At 36.8% G+C, this 24,996-nt stretch overlaps 1 protein-coding gene across 1 annotated transcript; it reads right to left on the reverse strand.

Moving 5' to 3' along the window:
- Positions 1 to 388: 388 nt before the first annotated feature.
- Positions 389 to 9,005, reverse strand: LOC141002624 (inhibin beta B chain-like). The gene is made up of 2 exons (XM_073473988.1): positions 8,302 to 9,005; positions 389 to 2,616 (listed from the first exon to the last, which is right to left on the reverse strand). Exons 1-2 carry the CDS (start codon positions 8,687 to 8,689, stop codon positions 1,793 to 1,795), a joined length of 1,212 nt encoding a protein of 403 aa, XP_073330089.1. The 5' UTR covers positions 8,690 to 9,005; the 3' UTR covers positions 389 to 1,792.
- Positions 9,006 to 24,996: the final 15,991 nt, after the last annotated feature.

Below are 24,996 nucleotides of genomic sequence, written 5' to 3' on the forward strand. Positions count from 1 at the left end.
TTTCACATCCTTGTATTTATTCTTTAAAGCTGTGGTGTAGGCAGGTTATATGGGGGTGTTGAGGGTTGGTCATTTTTCCGATACCCCAGAAAACGTTGGCAGGTTTTTGATCCAATCCGGACAGAAAAACACACACACAGTCTCAACAACATGACGCAGGAAAAAAATGTAAAGTTACAAAATATTTAAGAAAACATTTTATTTTACATAAACTGTACAGATGACATTTATTTGACTAAATGATTCTTAGACAGGAACTAAAAATAACTTTCTTATTAAATAGAAAACTGAAACAAAAATAGAATTAAAAGATGAAAAAAATGAAGTGTTGCTTATTGTACAAAACAGAGAATGAAAATAGAGCTAAGAAATGAAATCATATATCGTACCCTGATACAGTGGTAGGCCTATTGCAAATGATCAAAAACAGTATTGTACACAGTAACTCAATGGCCTTGCCATCTTCGTACAATAGCTAAAAATCTTGGCCTCTTTGGTTCCATTAATTAGGTAAAATACATTTGAAACAAAATTCAATTTACTTCTATAAAAATAACTTTTCAATGGCAGTTTTTTGTTTCACTAATCCCGCAACTTTTCAGTGCAAACGTCACAACAATCATTCGCTTTGGAAAGGAGGCGAAAGATTACATTTCAAGTATTGATAAAGAGTCGAGGAGTGAAGAGAGAAAGAAGGAGAGAGAGCAAAGATGGAAAGAGAATTCAGTCTAATAGAGCATGTTGAGTATGGGTATAGGTTACTATACATTGCATAGCTCATGTGGCACTTATTTAGCGATAGGACAGGACACTCAGTACCCCTTGGAAGGCATTTCTTTATACAAGTGCTATTCAGGGTGTGCATTTCAGTTTCTGCAAGTGCTGCACTGCACTGTGGCGACCCACTGGGCCAAAACTAGAGTCTCCACGTCCGCAGGCCCACTTCTACTGGACCTTAGGGGGGGGCAGGAGGAAGCAGTTCTCTCTCTGTCGCTCCCAGTGCACAAGTGAAGTGCACTTATGAGATCAATCTTCACCTGGTTGTCATGGTAGCAGGGCCTGCAGCACTCTTAGGCAGGAAGTAGAGGTTGAGGCCCGTAGTCAACAGCGAGAATGACAACGACAGCAGCGGCAGCAGCTCTGCGGACGACTTTCTTTTGCCTTTCTGCGGAGGGTATAATCCTGCAAGGCATTAAGCGCTGCCGGTCTAATTCCACCAGAGAGGACAGTCAGACTGTGTCTGTCGGCATAGTAGGGAAGTGCTGGTGTTCTGAATTGTATAAGCTGATGAATTGTCAGTGCTTTATAAAAACAAAAGTCTGTCATGTGCTTAAAGTACTTAAGAGGGTCGGAGGAGCGGGGTCGGGAGCGTCGGGGTGAAGCCGATAATGTCATCAGCTGATCCTGTCACTTTCCTTAAGCGCTTGTTATCTTCATTCAAGAGGAGATGATGAGCCATTATTTTTTGACTAGAAATGGCAAACTAGAGCAAAGTATCATTTGGTGATAATCATTCCCTTCTCGTCCCATCGCTGTCGCCGAACGGACAAAACTCGGGCAGCAAGCATGTCACTCTGATAAATACACACACTCGCACGCACACGTGCAAACGCACACGTGCACACATGGACACAACACTGATACTTTGCTAGATTGTACCAGTGTGCACGCTGCTCGCACATACAGTAGGTATAGATATATTGTATATGTGTACCGTACAATAACGTCCTGTTTGTACAAAAGGCCTTTCTGACTGTTCCAAGTTCAAAGGTCATGACGGGCCGGTGTGGACTCAAGCACAGCCACACTCCTCCACGATCATGTTGGGCACGTCCCTCTTTACGATGTTGTATTCATCGTCAAAGTAGAGCATGGACATAGTACTGAGCTTGGTGGGGATGCAGCAGGAGTTGACTGAGCCAGGGCTCATCCCTCTCATGCGGTACTGGTTAACTACTGCAGTGTGGAAGGACGAAGCAGAGCCCGGCACACCTGCCATGTAGGCCGGGCAGCTGCCCTCACAGTAGTTGCCGTAATAACCAGCTGGTGCAATGATCCAGTCGTTCCAGCCAATAAGGCGGAAGTCTATGTAAAACTGCTGCCGGCAGCAAAGGCCCCCGCTGGTGCCGTCACACTCCAGCCCCCGCTTGCGAATGCGGTGCTTCCCGTCCACCTGCCTCGCACGCACCACCAGGAAGGGCCGGTGGGACGGATCGCCTGGGTCCACCAGCACCGGAGCCACGCCGGCTGTCTCACAGCCGTCACAGTGGACCTCCAGGTCCTGCCGCCGGCTGCCTTTCCCAAACACAGCCCGCACCACCTCCGAGAGGGGGAACGTATGCCAGCCGCTGCGTTTCAGATCCACGCGCTTCTCCACCAGGGCCCAGCGGCCTGTTCCCCCTCCACCGCCGCCTCCCGGGCCTCCCTCTGCGCTGCTAGTAGTCCCGGCCTCCTGGTAGTGGATCTTGACAGTCACCTTTCTCCGGATGCCTTTCTCAGGACCGGCTGGCAGCACACGGAAGTAGAGCCACAGGTTGGCCTGGGACACGTACAGGTTCTGGTTGCCCTCGTTGGAGACGAGGAAGAAGAGACCGGTCTTGGAGGATGTGTGGTCATCTGTTGGAGACAGAAAAAACAAAGACGGGGTTAATTCTCAATTAACATTTATACATCATTAATAATTCAATGTAATGTAGAAAAACGTGGCAGGTTCTTTTAAAGGCAAAATGAGGAAGAAATAAGTCAGTTCGTGTTCATGTTCAGCTGGACACAGCTATAGCCCACATGAGCAGATGAAATTTAGGCTGCCCAGTTGTCATGACACATCTGATGTCAGAGATCGTGCTCGCCCACCAGAAGTCCACCAAAGTTTCACACTTAGGCCGTGCGATAACTGAACCATCTCCAAGACAACTCAGCATTTGACTGCATCGGCTGTCCGAGTACATTTTGTTTGTCAGATATATTTGTTATTTTAGGAGAACGGGCAGCAAAATGTAAATTGGTCGTTGCTTCCTTGTTGTTTTAATGTAATTAATGAAACAGTGTCAGTCGTATCCTGGTGTGCGCTTGAATATTGATGTTTTTTTGGTCCACCACAGCTAATGACTGTTTCCCTTCTTCACTCACATAAACACACACAACATGTGCCCACATAGAAAGCAGAAAGCCTCCCAAAAAGGCCACAGCTCTGTCTTTTAAGGGCCTTGTTTTCTCTGTTCGCCTCAATCACTGTGTCAGGTGACCTCTGTGGCAGCTCCTGATAGGCCAGCTGTGACGAGCCAGTTCTGGGATCAGGCCAGTTGGCCTCGGGTCCAGCTTTGTAAGTGACAGGGCCAAGAAGAGAGAGAGCGAGAGAGCGACAGGGAAGAGGAAGACCGAGGGAAGGAGGAAGGACGCAAGTGGAAAAGGTGGGAGGCTGGCAGACAACGCCAAGGCTCCCGGGGGGTTCATTGAGTTCACTGTTAGCGCCCCCTGAACCCCCAACCCCACCCTACCCCACCCCTTCCCCCCTCCCTCCAGTGTGAGCACCCTGAGAGTGACAGCACAAAGCCCCTGTGAGGCACTGGGAGACAGCCGCGCTGCAGCCCCGCATTGAAACGCGTGGCTTTCCAGCAAAAAGCATGATGAGGCAAAAATAAAAGCCATTTACATGACACTGGCCACTTTCTACAGCAGCACAATGAGAGATCCCGGGAGTCTTAAGGTGGCGATGGGCTCCCCCTGGCAGTATTTTTTTTTCTAAGACTAATGATGTCTTCCAAATTACCCGAGGTAACTTGAAAGGTTTCTATTTCAGGAGATTTGGTACAATGTGCTCAAGCAGAGCAGCGCCTTTGAAAGCGGCTAAATTACTTTGTTTGCCGACTGATTAGTGTGTGTCAGTGTCAATAGGTGGCCACCAAAGACGGGCCCCCTCTTTAAGGCGCCTCACGCCTCTTCCTCCTGTAAAGCACAGCTTTACATTCACACAGAAACCTGTTCAGACCAGCTCTCCACTCTGTAGCATGTCAGCTGGGAGCTCAAGCACTTCACACACACACATTTGCATCCATCCGTGCACACACTCACTCACACACACTCACACACCCAACCCCACGGTGAGCAATACATTAACTATCAGCCGTCTCAATAACCAAAGCCTGTGGGTAACGTATCAAGTGCAGCCTGAGTACAGATTGAAATGTGTCTGAAGTGAAGGATATAAAGGAATCAGCTGAACTGCTCTTGCCTGCCCTGACTGCCGTGAAGGCCCCTCAGGGCTACAAGTAACTACCCTCACCTCATTCAGCGCTCTGCGCTCTTACGTGCCTCGACAGCTCCGAGCTGAGAAAAACCGGAGGATCGCGCAGCAGCAAGCGCAGTGACAGAGCGATAGACAGACATGCAGTGAGCGAAGCCTGAAAATCAAACTGACCATGAATCAGACTGCTCAGCAGTTGTTTGTTCAGCGTGATGGATTCACATTCAGGATATCTGCGTTCTTCAGGATGGGATAAATCATGTGCAGTCCAACCTTTCTGGGCAGAGCTGCAGGACACAACTGATGCCTAAAGACAGTTCTGGCATTTTATCAACGTCTCAGTGTTGTTATTGCTGCTCAACATTTGTAGCTTCTCCTAACTTTTGATTTCATTGTCGATTATCTGCTATTATTTCTTTAATTAATCGATAAATTGTTTGGTCTATTCAATCATGAAATAGTGAAAAAATGCCAATTACAATGTCCTAAAGGCCAGGGGTCTTCAAATGTCTTAATTAGTGACATCACAGTTTGGAAGCCAATCCTGGTCCAATATTCAGCGTACAGAGGTGTAATGTGGAAAAGAAGACATACTTTTTTTCATGCATGCCTTCATACATGTGTGGAGAGGATCGCTGCAACTGAGAGGCTGGGATAGGAGAGTAAATGATTGCCTTTTTGGGTAGAAAAATGACAGGATTCATCAATTATTAATGGAATAATTTGATCGTGTTGAAAAGGACTACAAGACGCAGTGCTTATGTTGTAACAGACGTGTAAAAGTATGAATAAACTGATGAAAGCATCGACACCACTGCACTGAATGCAAACACAAGAGTAACTTAGGATTATGAAATGTTAAAAATATGAATATAGTGCTGATCTTTGGGCACAACAACTACATTAACTCTTTATTTTTCCAGATGGCAAACCAAACTCACCTCAGGTTCACATGAGCAGCTGCTCTGGAGCTTTCAGTCACGTTGCATGATTCTCATCAGGAGACAGTCGGCTGTTGTCATGGAATTGTAGATGGATCTATTTTTTCTTGTCCACGTTTGCTTGAGAGTTTGATCTGAAAAAGCTTCAGAAAGTGGCCGAACTTGAGCATCTACAATTCTATGACAACTGGCAGACGTTGATGAGGATCAAGTGATACGGTCGACAGCTCCAGACCAGCTGCTAAACAGACCTTGAGGTGACTGTTCTGTCAAAAAATGACCTGTCAAAATTTATTTTTGAATGATTAAATGAAACCACAACAGTTTGCCCAGCTGCTGCTGCTCGGGGACATGAAGTCCTCACTGAGCAAGAGTCACCCTCGGCATCACCTCTGCACGACGTGTTTTTCACGCTGTACACCGGTTTGATCATGTGGCCTCCTTAGTATGTAGAGCATACACCGACATGCCACATGACTGATTTCAACTCAGGTCCTTCTAAGCAACAACTTGTTCTTTTCATCCAGTGTTAGAAACAATGTGGAGCTGGCCCCGACACGCCTCGCCCTGACCCCGCGGTTGGAAAAGTTGCGAGTGAGTATCAGCAGGCAGGACACCTGGGTGGGCTTGTGTGGATAAAGAGCTACTTCAGCATGTCCCCACCTGCGCCACCAAGTCAGGGAAGAGGCCGTGGAGGCAGGCAGGCAGCTCCAGAGCTCATTACTCAAAGCTGCTGTCGACAAGACCACACGCCGTGGAAGGACAAGGGCGCGGCACGGAGCGTTCGCCGCTCTGACATGAGCGGAGGCGTGCGTGCGTGTATGCAGCAGCCTCAGTCTCAGCACTCCAGGAATTCCTCATAGGGAGGATGGAGACGTCGGGCTGAGTCGCTGGCCGGGGTTAAAGCTCCTGCAGCACTGGCTCTGTCGTTAAAGCTTTACTACAGAGGCATTTTTAATAATGTTGCATAAATGATTTAAAGGATCACAGAGCTATACAGAGGCAGCCAGGCCCATTGAGGACTGAAACACACACTTGTGAGTGAATGTGGAAAATGTCTGGATCAGGTCCAGGATGGCCGTGACTGACAGCTCCTCATGAAAGAGTTGTATCCTGAAGTGAACCTGCCAACCCGATCCTCTGGAGGAACCGGGCCGGAGTTAATGACCTCCCATAATGAAGTCTTAATTCCGTGTCTTGGACCACTCGCCGCGAGTTCACTGGGTCCGAACGGCTAGAGCGAGCAATCAAGAAGCGCCGATCTAAACTTCTCCGTCGACCCCTCTCTCTTTCGCCCTCCCTCCTTCCCTGCTTGTGTTCCCCGCTCCGCTCCCGTGGATACGGGACACCGAATCCCTCAGCGAGGACCCACGGGACCATGTCAGGGGAGAAGGGAGATTGGCATCGTCTCCCTCACCTGCCCGGGGCCCGCTTGGCAGACCTCTTACCTCTGCGCTACCGCAACCGGAGATAAGAAGCCGGCTCGCTGGCTGACAAGCGCACAGTTAACCCTGTGCTGAGGGGGAGGCGAGCTGACCTCACCGCTCCACACATAAACACCTATCCACATCCATTTACTGGCTCGCTGTTGGCTAAACATATGCCAACCTCACCCCCCAACCCGCCCTGTCCTAAACTGTGACAACAACAATTCAGGCTCCCTCATGCTTGGGGGACAAGCTCCCCTGGCTTCAGAGCTTTCTGGAGACCTTGCCTCTGAGCCATGCCCCGGCTGGCAGCATCCGATCTGGGGGGCGTGAGCCAGCTGGCCAGGAGGCAGACGGGGTCTAGGGAGCAGGGACCCAAGCCAGCTCCATGGTACAATGCCACACAAAGGCTCAAAGGTGTGAGGAAGAATAGAAGTAGGAAAAAAAAACAGAAGTAGAAGAAGAAGAAGAAGAAGCAAAGGAGCCCAGCGAACCTTTAGAACGACAAAAACATTCTTTACAATACTGCAATATGGGCACACACACACACACACACAATATCACCCCCCCTCCTCTACCATCACCAACACCATACCCCTCCACCCACACTCCCCCCCCCCCCCACCCCAACACAACCCTGCACCAACTCAAATGTCTCATGCATTATTCTGATTTCTTTTGTTTTCTTTGCCCTTTTTTCTGCCTAACGTTGACATGTTGGGTTCAGCAGGAACACATAGTGCTCTTATAATAATTGCCTGGCTTTTGTTCCCTTGTCATGAGGCTGCTCAGATCATTCCCATTGGAAGGCGGGACCTCGCAGCCCCATTCAGGCTAATTGTACCGGCAGGGCCAATGGGAAAATGTGCGTGCATGTGTGTGTGTTTGTGTGTGTGTGTGTGTGTGTGTGTGTTTAAGACGTCCTATTTTGGTGTCTTTAATTATATGTTTTATTTTCCCTTAAACTAACAGTTTGTGTCAAAGAAGCCGTTCTCACCGTGCTAACTGACAATTATTGGATTCTGTCAAGCGCAGATGATTTTAAGGTGTGTGTGTGTGTGTGTGTGTGTGTGTGTTTGTGGAGGGAAGGGGGTGTGTGTTTGTGTGTGTTTGAGTGTGTGTGTGTGTGTGTGTGTGTGAGAGAGAGAGAGAGAGAGAGAGAGAGAGGAAAGGGTGTTCTCTTTGGACTTGTGAGAATTAGTTAGATACACATTGTTAGAGGAAGGGATAAATGGCCAATTGAGGGACTTTGTCCGTATTTAAAAGAGGGCTTTATGCATTGGAGTATTGAGTGTGAGCACAGCTTTAGTGATGAAATTGGATTCAGAGGTTCTTTTGATCCCCTAGACAACACATGAGGGTAATTTAAGGACTCTGTCTTTAGTTTCATTTCTTTTTAATTGGGCTAAAACAGGAGGATTTAACAGCAACAAACCAGCGGCTGCACACAGGAGCTGTGATGCAATAAGATGAAAATGATGACTGACTTTTTTTTTCTTTTTAAAAAAACAAGAGTCTGTCTCATCTCCTCTGACGTGATCAGCTTCACAGAATGAAATTTCATCCATGAAATGAGGCTGATTTTAACTTACTAAGTCACCTGCTCCCCCTCAGGTGCCTGTTACATCAAGTCAAAAGGTGAATGGGTTCACCAAGAGGTCGATGCGTGTGATGAATTATTGATTATTACCTGATTCGGCGAAGCTGATAATCTCAGAGGTCTCCGCTTGGACCTCGTTGTTGTACGCAGCCTGTCCGTCAAAGCTGGGGATCTCCACCCGGCCGTCCTCTCGCACTTTCCCGGCGTGCAGCCTCCTCAGCGCCGTCACCATCGCCGCCTTGGGGATGGGATGCGTGATGTTGGGTCTGTCTCTCATCTGCAGCCGGTTCAGTATGTGTCTCTTCACCGCCTCCAAGAAGTCTATGTTCACCCGCTCCGCCTGGTCCGGCGCCCTGAGGCCGCAGGACGCGCACGACTCCTGGGGCGAGCTCTGCGTGTCCGTCCCGGCCACCGAGCTGCAGCGCACGGAGAGGACGCACGCAACTAAGCAGGACAAAGCCAGACTGTATAAGCTCATTTTTTCTATCAGATTACAGTCCAAACGCTAGGGAAAGAGACGGGCGAATGTTTAAACACACACAGTGAAGTTAAAGCTAATTTTAATTTTTACAAGGATTCCGGGAGAACATCCACTTTGTGCTCCAGCAGCGAGACGCCTCAAGACATCCAGAGAAGCCAAAGAAATCTTTGTATTCCCAATCACACAAGAGGCTCTTTAACTCCAGTCATTATGCATTCAGCTTGTTATCCAGCAAAGCCCAAAATAAAAGTTCATCTCTGTGATTGCGAGGCGCACTCGGGACTTGTGATTGTTGCTGTCACACCACGCTCACTGCGGACGTGTAAAAATCTACCAAAACAAAACGCCGAGAAGTCTAAATGATAAAATAAGGAGCCCTCCGGTGTCCAGACGCGCTCCCTCCGCTCTCTCCCATTCAAACAGCACGCACAAAAACTCCTCTCCTCCAGCTGCAGCCCCGCAGAGAATAAACAACTCTCGGCGAGTCCCGCGTCTTTTTTTTTTTTTGTTGCGTGTATGCGCCTGGGTACCGTGTCCGGTGCGCGCGGCTGTGGATGGCCCAGCTCCGTGCGTCCTCGCAAAGATGCTGCACACTGAGACCCTGTTCCTCCCCTTTGCAATCACGACAACAGGGGCTCCGCACACCCAAAGTTTTTATACAGGAGTGGAAACCACGTGGGGATTTCCACCAACTGGACGCAAGATTAAGATTATTAGTCTACTACGTCTCCACAGACACGACTCCTCTGATGGAACAAGATTTTATTATGGTAACACAAACACGCCGGTGGAGCAGAGGTTGCGTAATTTCTTTTTCTTTACCCAAAAAAGGCTGATAGAGTGAGACACGCTTTGATCATCAGACTTTAAGAGCTCAGGTTTAGTTTGAGTGCTGGGAGCAGTCCAGACTCTGCAGACTGGAGACTGTGACTGATGTGAGATCACAGGTTATATATATACTGATCATAAAAAACAAACTCATATTTACATTTTAAAAAACATGATTAAGACAAATATTAAACCCCCCACGGGATCCTTTCAGTCTCTGTTCATCAGCCACACGTCCAGGTTATGAAAACTTTTTTTAAAAATATAAAGAAAATACTTAAAATCAAAAGTAAAAACCAATAAAAAGTCAAAAATATCAACAGAAATGTTCAAACAAATGTGGGAGAAGGAATAAATAAAAGTGGGGACTTGTGTCAAGTGAGTTCATGGAAGGTTGTAATGCTGATTAACGAACGCATAGCGCCATCTACCGACACACAGCTGCCATTACACCCTGCAGCTGGGATGGAAAGAAAAAGAAAGAAAGAAAGAAAGAAGATTGACGGATGACAGAAAATCAAGATAACAATTTATTAACAAATCATTAATAAGTGTTACATTTATAGTTAATTAAACTTTAGTTTGTAGTCATTTAACTGTTTACAAGCAATTAAATCATTTATAAACTATTTATTAAGAAATGTTTTATTATAAAGTTGCAACTGATGTTCATCAAACTTTGTAAACAGATAATAAACTGTGAAGTTCATCTATATTCATGTTATTTGTCAGGCCGTTATACAGCTGCAGCAGATGTTTATAAACCTTGACAGTAAATGGTTTGTAAAACATTTCCTTCTTTGTTAGCGGTGAAATAACTGTTAACTAAAGTTTAATGAACACGTTAATGTCCACTGTGGAGTTTTATCATTTCATTTACAGAACTTAAAATCCTGTGATAACATCTAGTTCTCAAAAACACCTGTAAAACAATAAGTTAACACACACTGTCTGGACTAGAGATGCACATTTTAAGTAATGTCTTCAATCGATAGTCGGCTGCCTTAACAATCGATTATCCAATAATCATTAACAATATATGAAATATGTTGAACATTTGTCCTTTAGCAAACTGTTTTAACCGCTGACATGATCTGTGTTTGATGTAAAATCAGACTGAGGCGACTACATGGCTCAAATGTCATCATATCAGTTGATGTTGAATGTTTTGTATTTTTTAAATGACAAATTACTTATTATTTTAATTAAAAACATTTTCTCACACCAGTATTTTGTGTTTTATTTGGATATATTTGAAAAACAAGTATCTGTCATCTGTTCTTGTAAGATACTCTCTGATTCGATTAATCGCCATTAAGAATTTAACCAGATCAGAGGCGCAACAAATACATCATTTAGATTCTGACTCACGTCAGCTGCTCACGTCAGCTCAGCTCTGGCTGTCAGACACAGAGCTGCAACAATTAATCAATCAGTGATCAACTCTTAAATTAACCGCCAAGTATTCTGATAATCAATTAATCGGTTTGAGTAATTCTTTAAGACGTACGAGTAAACGCACTTGTAGTTTTCAGAGCAGGTGTGCGTGAGTGTGGGAGCAGTAATGTAGGTAAATAGGCCAAGTGAAGTGAGGCGCAGCAGCAGTGATGGATTAGAGGAGAAGCTGCTGCGTCACAGCTGATTAGTTTACTTTCCCAGCAGAGATCCCAAAGTTTCCAGAGATCCCAAATATGTCAGTCTGAGTGTTGGGAAATGTACGGAAGCCACAAGAGGCAAGTGGAGATCCGTTTTCTGATCTGATCTAAATAGTTTTTGCTCCTGTGTTTATGACTTGAGAACTTGAGAATTCTAGAGAAAATGTGACTTTTCATGTGTTAAACCAACTGAACTATTAAAAATGTTTGAAATCGTTTTTTCTGATCTTTTGTTTTTTATGTTTGAAACGGACTAAAAAAAATTGAGTGAAAAAAACTTTTTCAAAAACAATTTTTCAAAAGATTTTTTTTTTTAAAAAAAATGTAAAAGTGAGAGAAAAAAATGGGAGAGCTTTTTTTCCATTTGAAACTGAGGGATTTCTTTTTTTTAGGAGGGGGATGAAAAATTAATTTGTATGTACAAACCAGTGAAATTCTTTTTTTTAAATTCATTTTTTTTTTTAAAAAAAAAATTCTTTTTATGTGTGAATTTTTCAGAGAAAAAAAACTTTTTCTTGAAGATTGTTTTAAAGATTAAAAAAAAAAATCATTTTTCAAAATTTATTTTTAAAGTGAAAAGAAAATATTAGAGAATTTTCTTTTTGTAAGGCTCATTTTCCTTAGTGTTTGTTTTTGTAATACTCATTTTGACCACAAGAGGCTGAAGAGCACCACAACTCATGTCTTTTTCAGGAGGGAAAAAAAAAAACATGAGAATTTTGTTTTTCATGTGCGAAAAAGTGATTTTTTTCAGGAGGGGAAAAAACATTTGTATGCACAAGCCAGTAAAATTGTTTTTTTCCCCAAGATTTGTTTTTCTTTTTTTGTGTGAAACCATGAAAAAAAAAGTTTTTTAAAGAAAAATAAATTCAAAATAATTTTTTGGGAATTATTTTCTTTAATGTGTGAAACTCAGTGAAAAACAAACCTTGCAATTGAAATTCTGTTTTTCATGTGCGTAACTGAGAGAAAACAAATGTTTATCAAAAGAAAAAAATTAAAAATAGTTTTTTTCTGATCTTTTTTCTTTTATGTTTGAAACTTTTTAACGATTAAAAAAAAAAATTATTATTTCTCAAAAGTTTTTTTAAATAATTATTTTTCTTCTAGAAGATGTTTTTCCTCCTATCAGAATTATTTTTCCCACTCAGTACCAGTGTCACACATGAAAAGGAAATCTATGAAAAAAATATCTGAATCTTTCAGATTTCTCCTAGACAAAAAGTCTGATTTTTTTTTCCAGAGTCAAAACCTCCAAGAAACAACCTGCAGACATCTCTGACTGAGTCGCTCAGTGTGTAGAGATGCTTCCTCCAAGATTTGAGGTTGTGGGTTTGATCCTTGAGTCACTCCAGAAACAAAACATCTGAATTATTTTTCTTCGAGAAGATGTCTTTCCTCCTATCAGATTGTTTCCCGACTCAGTACCAGTTTCAGACATGAAAAGGAAATCTACAAAAAAAGAAAATTAGAAAAAATATTTGCCAGTTTTTTTCCCTTCAATAAAAAAAATCAAAATTTTTAGATGAAAAAAATCTGAATTTTCAGGGAAAAAATCTGAATTTTTAGGGGAAAAATCTGTATTTTTAGATTAAAAAATCTGCATTTTTAGGGGAAAAAAATCTACATTTTTAGATTAAAATCTGAATTTTTAGATGAAAAAATCTGAATTTCTTGGGGATAAAATCTGAATTTTGAGAGGAAGAATTTTAATCTTTAAGGCAAAAAAATTGAATTTTTAGATTAAAAAATCTGATATTTTAGGCAAAAAAAATCTGATTTTTTTGGCAAAAAAAATCTGAATTTTTAGATTAAAAAATCTGAATTTTTAGATTAAAAAATCTGAATTTTTAGGCAAAAAAATTCTGAATTTTTAGCCAAAAACATCTGAATTCTTTTTCTTCTATAAGATGTCTTTGCTCCTATCAGATTGTTTGCCCACTCAGTACCAGTTTCACACATGAAAAGGAAATCTACAAAAAAGAAAATTAACTTCACTGAGTCTCATAAGAACCAAACCATCAACCCAATAACTTCAGAGAAGTCGTCTATCAGCCTGAGCTGTCTGATTAAACTGATGATCTCTGTCTCTCAGAGCTTTTCACTCTTTCTTCTGGGCACCAGCCTTCAAAATTCAACCAAGCTCAGTGAACCTGAGCAACTCAAGGATCAATCCCACAACCTCAAATCTTGGAGGCAGCGTGGCTACACACTGAGCTATTCAGTCTAGAATGAAAGGAAGTCTGAATTTCTAGGGAAAAAAAAATCTGAATTTTTAGGCAAAAAATCTGAATTTTCAGGGAAAAAATCTGAAAAAATCTATGTTTTTAGATTAAAAAATCTGAATTTTTAAGACAAAAAAAATCTGAAATTTTAGATTAAAAATCTGAATTTTTAGGCAAAGAAATCTGAATTTTTAGATGAAAAAATCTGATTTTTTAGATGAGAGCAACTCAAGGATCAATCCCACAATCTCAAATCTTGGAGGCAGCGTGGCTACACACTGAGCTATTCAGTCTAGAACAAATGCAAGTCTGAATTTCTAGGCAAAAAAAATCTGAATTTTTAGGCAAAAAATCTGAATTTTCAGGGAAAAAATCTATATTTTTAGATGAAAAAATCTGAATTTTTAGGGGGAAAAAATCTACATTTTTAGATGAAAAAAATCTGAATTTTTAGATGAAAAAATCTGAAATTTTAGGGAGCAACTCAAGGATCAATCCCACAACCTCAAATCTTGGAGGCAGCGTGGCTACACACTGAGCTATTCAGTCTAGAATGAAAGCAAGTCTGAATTTCTAGGCAAAAAAAATCTGAATTTCCTTGGGGATAAAATCTGAATTTTGAGAGGAAGAATTTTATTTTTTAAGGTATAAAAAAATCTGAATTTTTAGTAAAAAAAATCTGATATTTTAGGCAAAAAAAATCTGAAATTTTAGGCAAAAGCATGAATTATTTTTCTTGTAGAAGATGTCTTTCCTCCTATCAGATTGTTTTCCCACTCAGTACCAGTTTCACACATGAAAAGGAAATCAGAAAAAAAAATCTAATTTTTTATGCAAAAAAAAATCTGAATTTTTAGATGAAAAAATCTGAATTTTTAGGGGGAAAAAATCTACATTTTTAGATGAAAAAAATCTGAATTTTTAGATGAAAAAAATCTGAATTTTTAGATGAAAAAATCTGAATTTTTAGATGAAAAAAAACTGTATTTTTAGATGAAAAAATCTGAATTTTTAGAGAGCAACTCAAGGATCAATCCCACAACCTCAAATCTTGGAGGCAGCGTGGCTACACACTGAGCTATTCAGTCTAGAATAAACGCAAGTCTGAATTTCTAGGCAAAAAAAATCTGAATTTTTAGGCAAAAAATCTGAATTTTCAGGGAAAAAATCTATATTTTTAGATGAAAAAATCTGAATTTTTAGGGGAAAAAAATCTACATTTTTAGATGAAAAAAATGAATTTTTAGATGAAAAAAATCAGAATTTTTCGGGGGGGAAAATCTACATTTTTAGATGAAAAAAATCTGAATTTTTTGATGAAAAAAATCTGAATTTTTAGATGAAAAAAATCTGAATTTTTTGATGAAAAAAATCTGAATTTTTAGGGAGCAACTAAAGGATCAATCCCAGAACCTCAAATCTTGGAGGCAGCTTGGCTACACACTGAGCTATTCAGTCTAGAATGAAAGCAAGTCTGAATTTCTAGGCAAAAAAAATCTGATATTTTTGGCAAAAAATCTGAAATTTTAGGCAAAAGCATGAATTATATTTCTTGTAGAAGATGTCTTTCCTCCTATCAGATTGTTTGCCCACTCAGTACCAGTTTCACACATGAAAAGGAAATCTACAAAAAAGAAAATTTGAGATGTTTTTTGCCAGATTTTTTCCCTCTCAGAAAAAAAATCTAATTTTTTATGCAAAAAAAAATCTGAATTTTTAGATGAAAAAATCTGAATTTTTAGATGAAAAAAATCTGAATTTTTAGATGAAAAAAATCTGAATTTTTAGATGAAAAAATCTGAAATTTTAGGGAGCAACTCAAGGATCAATCCCACAACCTCAAATCTTGGAGGCAGCGTGGCTACACACTGAGCTATTCAGTCTAGAATGAAAGCAAGTCTGAATTTCTAGGCAAAAAAAATCTGAATTTCCTTGGGGATAAAATCTGAATTTTGAGAGGAAGAATTTTATTTTTTAAGGTATAAAAAATCTGAATTTTTAGTAAAAAAAATCTGATATTTTAGGCAAAAAAAATCTGATATTTTAAGCAAAAAAAATCTGAAATTTTAGGCAAAAGCATGAATTATTTTTCTTGTAGAAGATGTCTTTCCTCCTATCAGATTGTTTGCCCACTCAGTACCAGTTTCACACATGAAAAGGAAATCTACAAAAAAGAAAATTTGAGATGTTTTTTGCCAGATTTTTTCCCTCTCAGAAAAAAATCTAATTTTTTATGCAAAAAAAAATCTGAATTTTTAGATGAAAAAATCTGAATTTTTAGATGAAAAAAATCTGAATTTTTAGATGAAAAAAATCTGAATTTTTAGATGAAAAAATCTGAAATTTTAGGGAGCAACTCAAGGATCAATCCCACAACCTCAAATCTTGGAGGCAGCGTGGCTACACACTGAGCTATTCAGTCTAGAATGAAAGCAAGTCTGAATTTCTAGGCAAAAAAAATCTGAATTTCCTTGGGGATAAAATCTGAATTTTGAGAGGAAGAATTTTATTTTTTAAGGTATAAAAAATCTGAATTTTTAGTAAAAAAAATCTGATATTTTAGGCAAAAAAAATCTGATATTTTAAGCAAAAAAAATCTGAAATTTTAGGCAAAAGCATGAATTATTTTTCTTGTAGAAGATGTCTTTCCTCCTATCAGATTGTTTGCCCACTCAGTACCAGTTTCACACATGAAAAGGAAATCTACAAAAAAGAAAATTTGAGATGTTTTTTGCCAGATTTTTTCCCTCTCAGAAAAAAAATCTAATTTTTTATGCAAAAAAAAATCTGAATTTTTAGATGAAAAAATCTGAATTTTTAGATGAAAAAAATCTGAATTTTTAGATGAAAAAAATCTGAATTTTTAGATGAAAAAAATCTAAATTTTTAGATGAAAAAATCTGAAATTTTAGGGAGCAACTCAAGGATCAATCCCACAACCTCAAATCTTGGAGGCAGCGTGGCTACACACTGAGCTATTCAGTCTAGAATGAAAGCAAGTCTGAATTTCTAGGCAAAAAAAATCTGAATTTCCTTGGGGATAAAATCTGAATTTTGAGAGGAAGAATTTTATTTTTTAAGGTATAAAAAATCTGAATTTTTAGTAAAAAAAATCTGATATTTTAGGCAAAAAAAATCTGATATTTTAAGCAAAAAAAATCTGAAATTTTAGGCAAAAGCATGAATTATTTTTCTTGTAGAAGATGTCTTTCCTCCTATCAGATTGTTTGCCCACTCAGTACCAGTTTCACACATGAAAAGGAAATCAGAAAAAAAAATCTAATTTTTTATGCAAAAAAAAATCTGAATTTTTAGATGAAAAAATCTGAATTTTTAGGGGGAAAAAATCTACATTTTTAGATGAAAAAAATCTGAATTTTTAGATGAAAAAATCTGAATTTTTAGATGAAAAAAATCTGTATTTTTAGATGAAAAAAATCTGAATTTTTAGATGAAAAAAATCTGAATTTTTAGAGAGCAACTCAAGGATCAATCCCACAACCTCAAATCTTGGAGGCAGCGTGGCTACACACTGAGCTATTCAGTCTAGAACAAACACAAGTCTGAATTTCCAGGCAAAAAAAATCTGAATTTTTAGGCAACAAATCTGAATTTTCAGGGAAAAAATCTATATTTTTAGATGAAAAAATCTGAATTTTTAGGGGGAAAAAATCTACATTTTTAGATGAAAAAAATCTGAATTTTTAGATGAAAAAATCTGAATTTTTAGATGAAAAAAATCTACATTTTTAGATGAAAAAAATGAATTTTTAGATGAAAAAAATCTGAATTTTTCGGGGGGGAAAAATCTACATTTTTAGATGAAAAAAATCTGAATTTTTAGATGAAAAAAATCTGAATTTTTAGATGAAAAAAATCTGAATTTTTTGATGAAAAAAATCTGAATTTTTAGGGAGCAACTAAAGGATCAATCCCAGAACCTCAAATCTTGGAGGCAGCTTGGCTACACACTGAGCTATTCAGTCTAGAATGAAAGCAAGTCTGAATTTCTAGGCAAAAAAAATCTGATATTTTTGGCAAAAAATCTGAAATTTTAGGCAAAAGCATGAATTATATTTCTTGTAGAAGATGTCTTTCCTCCTATCAGATTGTTTGCCCACTCAGTACCAGTTTCACACATGAAAAGGAAATCTACAAAAAAGAAAATTTGAGATGTTTTTTGCCAGATTTTTTCCCTCTCAGAAAAAAAATCTAATTTTTTATGCAAAAAAAAATCTGAATTTTTAGATGAAAAAATCTGAATTTTTAGGGGGAAAAAATCTGAATTTTTAGGGGGAAAAAATCTGAATTTTGAGATGAAAAAAATCTGAATTTTTAGATGAAAAAATCTGAAATTTTAGGGAGCAACTCAAGGATCAATCCCACAACCTCAAATCTTGGAGGCAGCGTGGCTACACACTGAGCTATTCAGTCTAGAATGAAAGCAAGTCTGAATTTCTAGGCAAAAAAAATCTGAATTTCCTTGGGGATAAAATCTGAATTTTGAGAGGAAGAATTTTATTTTTTAAGGTATAAAAAATCTGAATTTTTAGTAAAAAAAATCTGATATTTTAGGCAAAAAAAATCTGATATTTTAAGCAAAAAAAATCTGAAATTTTAGGCAAAAGCATGAATTATTTTTCTTGTAGAAGATGTCTTTCCTCCTATCAGATTGTTTGCCCACTCAGTACCAGTTTCACACATGAAAAGGAAATCTACAAAAAAGAAAATTTGAGATGTTTTTTGCCAGATTTTTTCCCTCTCAGAAAAAAAATCTAATTTTTTATGCAAAAAAAAATCTGAATTTTTAGATGAAAAAATCTGAATTTTTAGGGGGAACAAATCTGAATTTTGAGATGAAAAAAATCTGAATTTTTAGATGAAAAAAATCTGAATTTTTCGGGGGGGAAAAATCTACATTTTTAGATGAAAAAAATCTGAATTTTTAGATGAAAAAAATCTGAATTTTTAGATGAAAAAAATCTGAATTTTTTGATGAAAAAAATCTGAATTTTTAGGGAGCAACTAAAGGATCAATCCCAGAACCTCAAATCTTGGAGGCAGCTTGGCTACACACTGAGCTATTCAGTCTAGAATGAAAGCAAGTCTGAATTTCTAGGCAAAAAAAATCTGATATTTTTGGCAAAAAATCTGAAATTTTAGGCAAAAGCATGAATTATATTTCTTGTAGAAGATGTCTTTCCTCCTATCAGATTGTTTGCCCACTCAGTACCAGTTTCACACATGAAAAGGAAATCTACAAAAAAGAAAATTTGAGATGTTTTTTGCCAGATTTTTTCCCTCTCAGAAAAAAAATCTAATTTTTTATGCAAAAAAAAATCTGAATTTTTAGATGAAAAAATCTGAATTTTTAGGGGGAAAAAATCTGAATTTTTAGGGGGAAAAAATCTGAATTTTGAGATGAAAAAAATCTGAATTTTTAGATGAAAAAAATCTGAATTTTTAGATGAAAAAAATCTAAATTTTTAGATGAAAAAATCTGAAATTTTAGGGAGCAACTCAAGGATCAATCCCACAACCTCAAATCTTGGAGGCAGCGTGGCTACACACTGAGCTATTCAGTCTAGAATGAAAGCAAGTCTGAATTTCTAGGCAAAAAAAATCTGAATTTCCTTGGGGATAAAATCTGAATTTTGAGAGGAAGAATTTTATTTTTTAAGGTATAAAAAATCTGAATTTTTAGTAAAAAAAAACTGATATTTTAGGCAAAAAAAATCTGATATTTTAAGCAAAAAAAATCTGAAATTTTAGGCAAAAGCATGAATTATTTTTCTTGTAGAAGATGTCTTTCCTCCTATCAGATTGTTTGCCCACTCAGTACCAGTTTCACACATGAAAAGGAAATCTACAAAAAAGAAAATTTGAGATGTTTTTTGCCAGATTTTTTCCCTCTCAGAAAAAAAATCTAATTTTTTATGCAAAAAAAAATCTGAATTTTTAGATGAAAAAATCTGAATTTTTAGGGGGAACAAATCTGAATTTTGAGATGAAAAAAATCTGAATTTTTAGATGAAAAAAATCTGAATTTTTAGATGAAAAAAATCTGAATTTTTAGATGAAAAAAATCTGAATTTTTAGATGAAAAAATCTGAAATTTTAGGGAGCAACTCAAGGATCAATCCCACAACCTCAAATCTTGGAGGCAGCGTGGCTACACACTGAGCTATTCAGTCTAGAATGAAAGCAAGTCTGAATTTCTAGGCAAAAAAAATCTGATATTTTAGGCAAAAAAAATCTGAAATTTTAGATGAAAAAATCTGAATTTTTAGATGAAAAAAATCTGAATTTTTAGATGAAAAAAATCTGAATTTTTAGATTAAAATCTGAATTTTTAGATGAAAAAAAATCTGAATTTTTAAGGCAAAAAACCTGAATTTTTTGATGAAAAAAATCTACATTTTTAGATTAAAATCTGAATTTTTAGATGAAAAAAATCTGAATTTTTAGATGAAAAAAATCTGAATTTTTAGGTGAAAAAAATCTGAATTTTTAGGTGAAAAACATCTGAATTCTTTTTCTTCTAGAAGCTGTCTTTCCTCCTATCGATTGTTTTCCCACTCAGTACCAGTTACTCACATGAAAAGCAAATTTATGATAAAAAGGAAATACATTTTTTTCCTCCTAGAAAAAGAAATCTGAATTTTTAAAAATTCTTTAAAAAGAATTTGGGTGGAGGAAAAACATCCTTTTTATCATTAAAAATTAAGCTTGATTTTGCTTTAGACTGAATAGCTCAGTGTGTAGCAACGCTGCCTCCAAGATTTGAGGTTGTAGGATTGATTCTCAAGTTGCGCAGGTTCACTGATCTGGCTTGAATTTTGAAGGCTGAAGTCCAGAAGAACGAGTGAAAAGCTCTGAGAGACAGAGTTCATCAGTCTGATTAGACAGCTCAGGCTGATAGAAGACTTATCTCAACTTCTGAGGTTGACAGTTTGATTCTTATGAGACTCAGTGAATTTTAAAGTCCAACACCCAAAGTGAGAGTGAAAAGCACCCAGAGAAGAACTGTCTTTGTGAAGAGGACTTGGTGGAGTGGTGGGTTTGTTCTTGGTTGATAGTAACCAGAGGAGCTTTAGCAGGTTCAAATCCTGCTGCCTGTCAGTACCAGATGCCATTTTCTAAAAATTCTTTTTTTTTTCTAGGAGGAAAAAACATGCAGGGATTTTTTTTTTCTTTCTAAGAATTCAGATTTCTTTATTGCGGAGGGAAAAAAGATGGCAAAAAAATTCTGATATCTTTTTACGTATTAGAAAACATCTTTGTCTCATAGTCCAAAACTTCCATCTATGAGAACCCACAGGAGGTGACATAGCCCAACAACTGAGGATGCTCGTACCAGCAGTCAGCTGGACTTGAACCAGAGTGAGCCCCTCTGGTTACTACCAGCAGAGAACAAACACAACACATCACCAAGTCCTCTTTAATACTGGGAGCTCTTCTCTGGGCACATTTCACTCTCACTTTGGGTATTGGACTTTAAAATTCACTGAGTCTCATAAGAATTGAACTGTCAACCTAAGAACTTCAGAGCAGTCATCTATCAGCCTGAGCTGGCTGATCAGACTGATGAAATGTGTTTCTCAGAGCTTTTCACTCTTTCTTTAGGACATCAGCCTTCAAAATTAAACACAGATTAGTTTCCTGAACTGGAGCGACTCAAGGATCAAACCCACGACTTCAAAACATGGAGACAACATCTTTATACACTGAGCTATTCAGTCTAGAATGAAAGCAAAACTGAATTTCTAGGCCAAAAAAAATCTGAATTTTTAGGCAAAAAATCTGAATTTTCAGGGAAAAAATCTGAAATTTTAAATGAAAAAATCTGAATTTTCTTGGGGATGAAATCTAAATTTTGAGAGGAAGAATTTTAATCTTAAGGCAAAACAATCTGAATTTTTAGATTAAAAAATCTGATATTTCAGGCAAAAAAATCAGAAATTTTAGGCAAAAAAAATTCTGAATTTTTCATCCAAAAATTCTGAATTTTTCATCCAAAAATTCTGAATTTTTCATCCAAAAATTCTGAATTTTAAGTTAAAAAAATAAATAATTTTTAGGCAAAAAAAATCTGAATTTTTGGATGAAAAAACCTGATTTTTTGGGGGGATAAAATCTGCATTTTTAGATTCAAAAATATGAATTTTTAGGGGATAAAATCTACATTTTTAGATGAAAAAAACAGATTTTTTGGGGGGATAAAATCTGCATGTTTAGAATAAAAAAACATGAATTTTTAGGCAAAAAATCTACATTTTTAGATTAAAAAATCTGAATTTTTAGGGAAAAAATCTGAATTTTCTTGGGGATAAAATCTGAATTTTGAGAGGAAGAATTTTAATCTTTAAGGCAAAAAAATCTGAATTTTTAGATTAAAAAAATCTGATATTTTAGGCAAAAAAAATCTGAATTTTAAGATAAAAAACTTGAATTTTTAGGAAAAAAAAACAGAATTTTAAGATAAAAACATCTGAATTCTTTTTCTTCTAGAAGATGTCTTTCCTCCTATCAGATTGTTTGCCCACTCAGTACCAGTTTCACACATGAAAAGGAAATCTACAAAAAAGAAAATTAACTTCACTGAGTCTCATAAGAACCAAACCATCAACCCTATAACTTCAGAGACGTCGTCTATCAGCCTGAGCTGTCTGATCAAACTGATGGTCTCTGTCTCTCAGAGCTTTTCACTCTTTCTTCTGGACACCAGCCTTCAAATTTCAACCAAGATCAGTGAACCTGAGCAACTTAAGGATCAATCCCACAACCTCAAATCTTGGAGGCAGCATGGCTACACACTGAGCTATTCAGTCTAGAACGAAAGGAAGTCTGAATTTCTAGGCAAAAAAAATCTGAATTTTTAGGCAAAAAATCTGAATTTTTAGATGAAAAAAAATCTGAATTTTTAGATGAAAAAAAATCTGAATTTTTAGATGAAAAAAAATCTGAATTTTTAGATGAAAAAAAATCTGAATTTTTAGATGAAAAAATCTGAATTTTTAGAGAGCAACTCAAGGATCAATCCCACAACCTCAAATCTTGGAGGCAGCGTGGCTTCACACTGAGCTATTCAGTCTAGAATGATAGCAAGTGTATTTCTAGGCTAAAAAAATCTGATATTTTAGGCAAAAAAAAATCTGAATTTTTAGATGAAAAAATCTGAATTTTTAGATAAAAAAATCTAATTTTTAGATGAAAAAAATCTGAATTTTCTTGGGGATAAAATCTGAATTTTGAGAGGAAGAATTTTATTTTTTAAGGTATAAAAAAATCTGAATTTTTAGTAAAAAAAATCTGAAATTTTTGGCAAAAAATCTGAAATTTTTGGCAAAAAATCTGAAATTTTAGGCAAAAGCATGAATTATTTTTCTTGTAGAAGATGTCTTTCCTCCTATCAGATTGTTTGCCCACTCAGTACCAGTTTCACACATGAAAAGGAAATCTACAAAAAAGAAAATTTGAGATGTTTTTTGCCAGATTTTTTCCCTCTCAGAAAAAAAAACAATTTTTTTATGCAAAAAAAATCTGAATTTTTAGATTAAAAAATCTGAATTTTTAGGGGAAAAATATCTATATTTTTAGTTGAAAAAAATCTGAATTTTTAGGGGAAAAAAATCTATATTTTTAGATGAAAAAAATCAGAATTTTTAGATGAAAAAAATCAGAATTTTTAGATGAAAAAAATCTGAATTTTTAGATGAAAAAAATCAGAATTTTTAGATGAAAAAATCTGAATTTTTAGATGAAAAAAATCAAATTTTTAGATTAAAATCTAAATTTTTAGATGAAAAAAATCTGAATTTTTAGATGAAAAAATCTGAATTTTTAGAGAGCAACTCAAGGATCAATCCCACAACCTCAAATCTTGGAGGCAGCGTGGCTACACACTGAGCTATTCAGTCTAGAACAAAAGCAAGTCTGAATTTCTAGGCAAAAAAAATCTGAATTTTTAGGCAAAAAATCTGAATTTTCAGGGAAAAAATCTATATTTTTAGATGAAAAAATCTGAATTTTTAGATGAAAAAAATCTGAATTTTTAGATGAAAAAATCTGAATTTTTAGAGAGCAACTCAAGGATCAATCCCACAACCTCAAATCTTGGAGGCAGCGTGGCTACACACTGAGCTATTCAGTCTAGAACAAAAGCAAGTCTGAATTTCTAGGGAAAAAAATCTGATATTTTTGGCAAAAAAAAATCTGAATTTTTAGAGAGCAACTCAAGAATCAATCCCACAACCTCAAATCTTGGAGGCAGCGTGGCTACACACTGAGCTATTCAGTCTAGAATGAAAGCAAGTCTGAATTTCTAGGCAAAAAAAATCTGAATTTTTAGGCAAAAAATCTGAATTTTCAGGGAAAAAATCTGAATTTTTAGATGAAAAAATCTGAATTTTTAGATGAAAAAAATGTGAATTTTTAGATGAACAAATCTGAATTTTTAGATGAAAAAAATGTGAATTTTTAGATGAACAAATCTGAATATTTAGGGAGCAACTCAAGAATCAATCCCACAACCTCAAATCTTGGAGGCAGCGTGGCTACACACTGAGCTATTCAGTCTAGAACAAAAGCAAGTCTGAATTTCTAGGCAAAAAAAATCTGATATTTTAGGCAAAAAAATCTGAATTTTTAGATGAAAGAATCTGAATTTTTAGAGAGCAACTCAAGAATCAATCCCACAACCTCAAATCTTGGAGGCAGCGTGGCTACACACTGAGCTATTCAGTCTAGAACAAACGCAAGTCTGAATTTCTAGGCAAAAAAAATCTGATATTTTAGGCAAAAAAAATCTGAAATTTTAGATGAAAAAATCTGGATTTTTAGATGAAAAAAATCTGAATTTTTAGATGAAAAAAATCTACATTTTTAGATTAAAATCTGAATTTTTAGATGAAAAAAATCTGAATTTTTAAGGCAAAAAACCTGAATTTTTAGATGAAAAAATCTGAATTTTTAGATTAAAATCTGAATTTTTGGAAAGAAAAAAATCTGAATTTTTAGAGAGCAACTCAAGGATCAATCCCACAACCTCAAACCTTGGAGGCAGCGTGGCTACACACTGAGCTATTCAGTCTAGAACAAACGCAAGTCTGAATTTCTAGGCAAAAAAAATCTGAATTTTTAGGCAAAAAATCTGAATTTTCAGGGAAAAAATCTATATTTTTAGATGAAAAAATCTGAATTTTTAGATGAAAAAATCTGAATCTTAGATGAAAAAAATCTGAATTTTTAAGGCAAAAAAACTGAAGTTTTAGATGAATAAATCTGAATTTTTAGATGAATAAATCTGAATTTTTAGATGAAAAAAATCTAATTTTTAGATTAAAATCTAAATTTTTAGATGAAAAAAATCTGAGTTTTTAGATGAAAAAATCTGAATTTTTAGATGAAAAAAATCTAATTTTTAGATTAAAATCTAAATTTTTAGATGAAAAAAATCTGAATTTTTAGATGAAAAAATCTGAATTTTTAGGGAGCAACTCAAGGATCAATCCCACAACCTCAAACCTTGGAGGCAGCGTGGCTACACACTGAGCTATTCAGTCTAGAACAAACACAAGTCTGAATTTCTAGGCAA

This window comes from Pagrus major, chromosome 9, assembly GCF_040436345.1.
Source record: "Pagrus major chromosome 9, Pma_NU_1.0".
In the NCBI taxonomy this organism is placed as follows: Eukaryota; Metazoa; Chordata; class Actinopteri; order Spariformes; family Sparidae; genus Pagrus; species Pagrus major.

Excerpts from the sequence above, each read along its gene's own strand:
- LOC141002624 (XM_073473988.1), bottom strand. The coding sequence starts at position 8,689 with ATGAGCTTATACAGTCTGGCTTTGTCCTGCTTAGTTGCGTGCGTCCTC. Across the intron at positions 2,617-8,301 it reads TATCAGCTTCGCCGAATCAG|ATGACCACACATCCTCCAAG; the intron begins GTAATAATCAAT and ends TGTCTCCAACAG.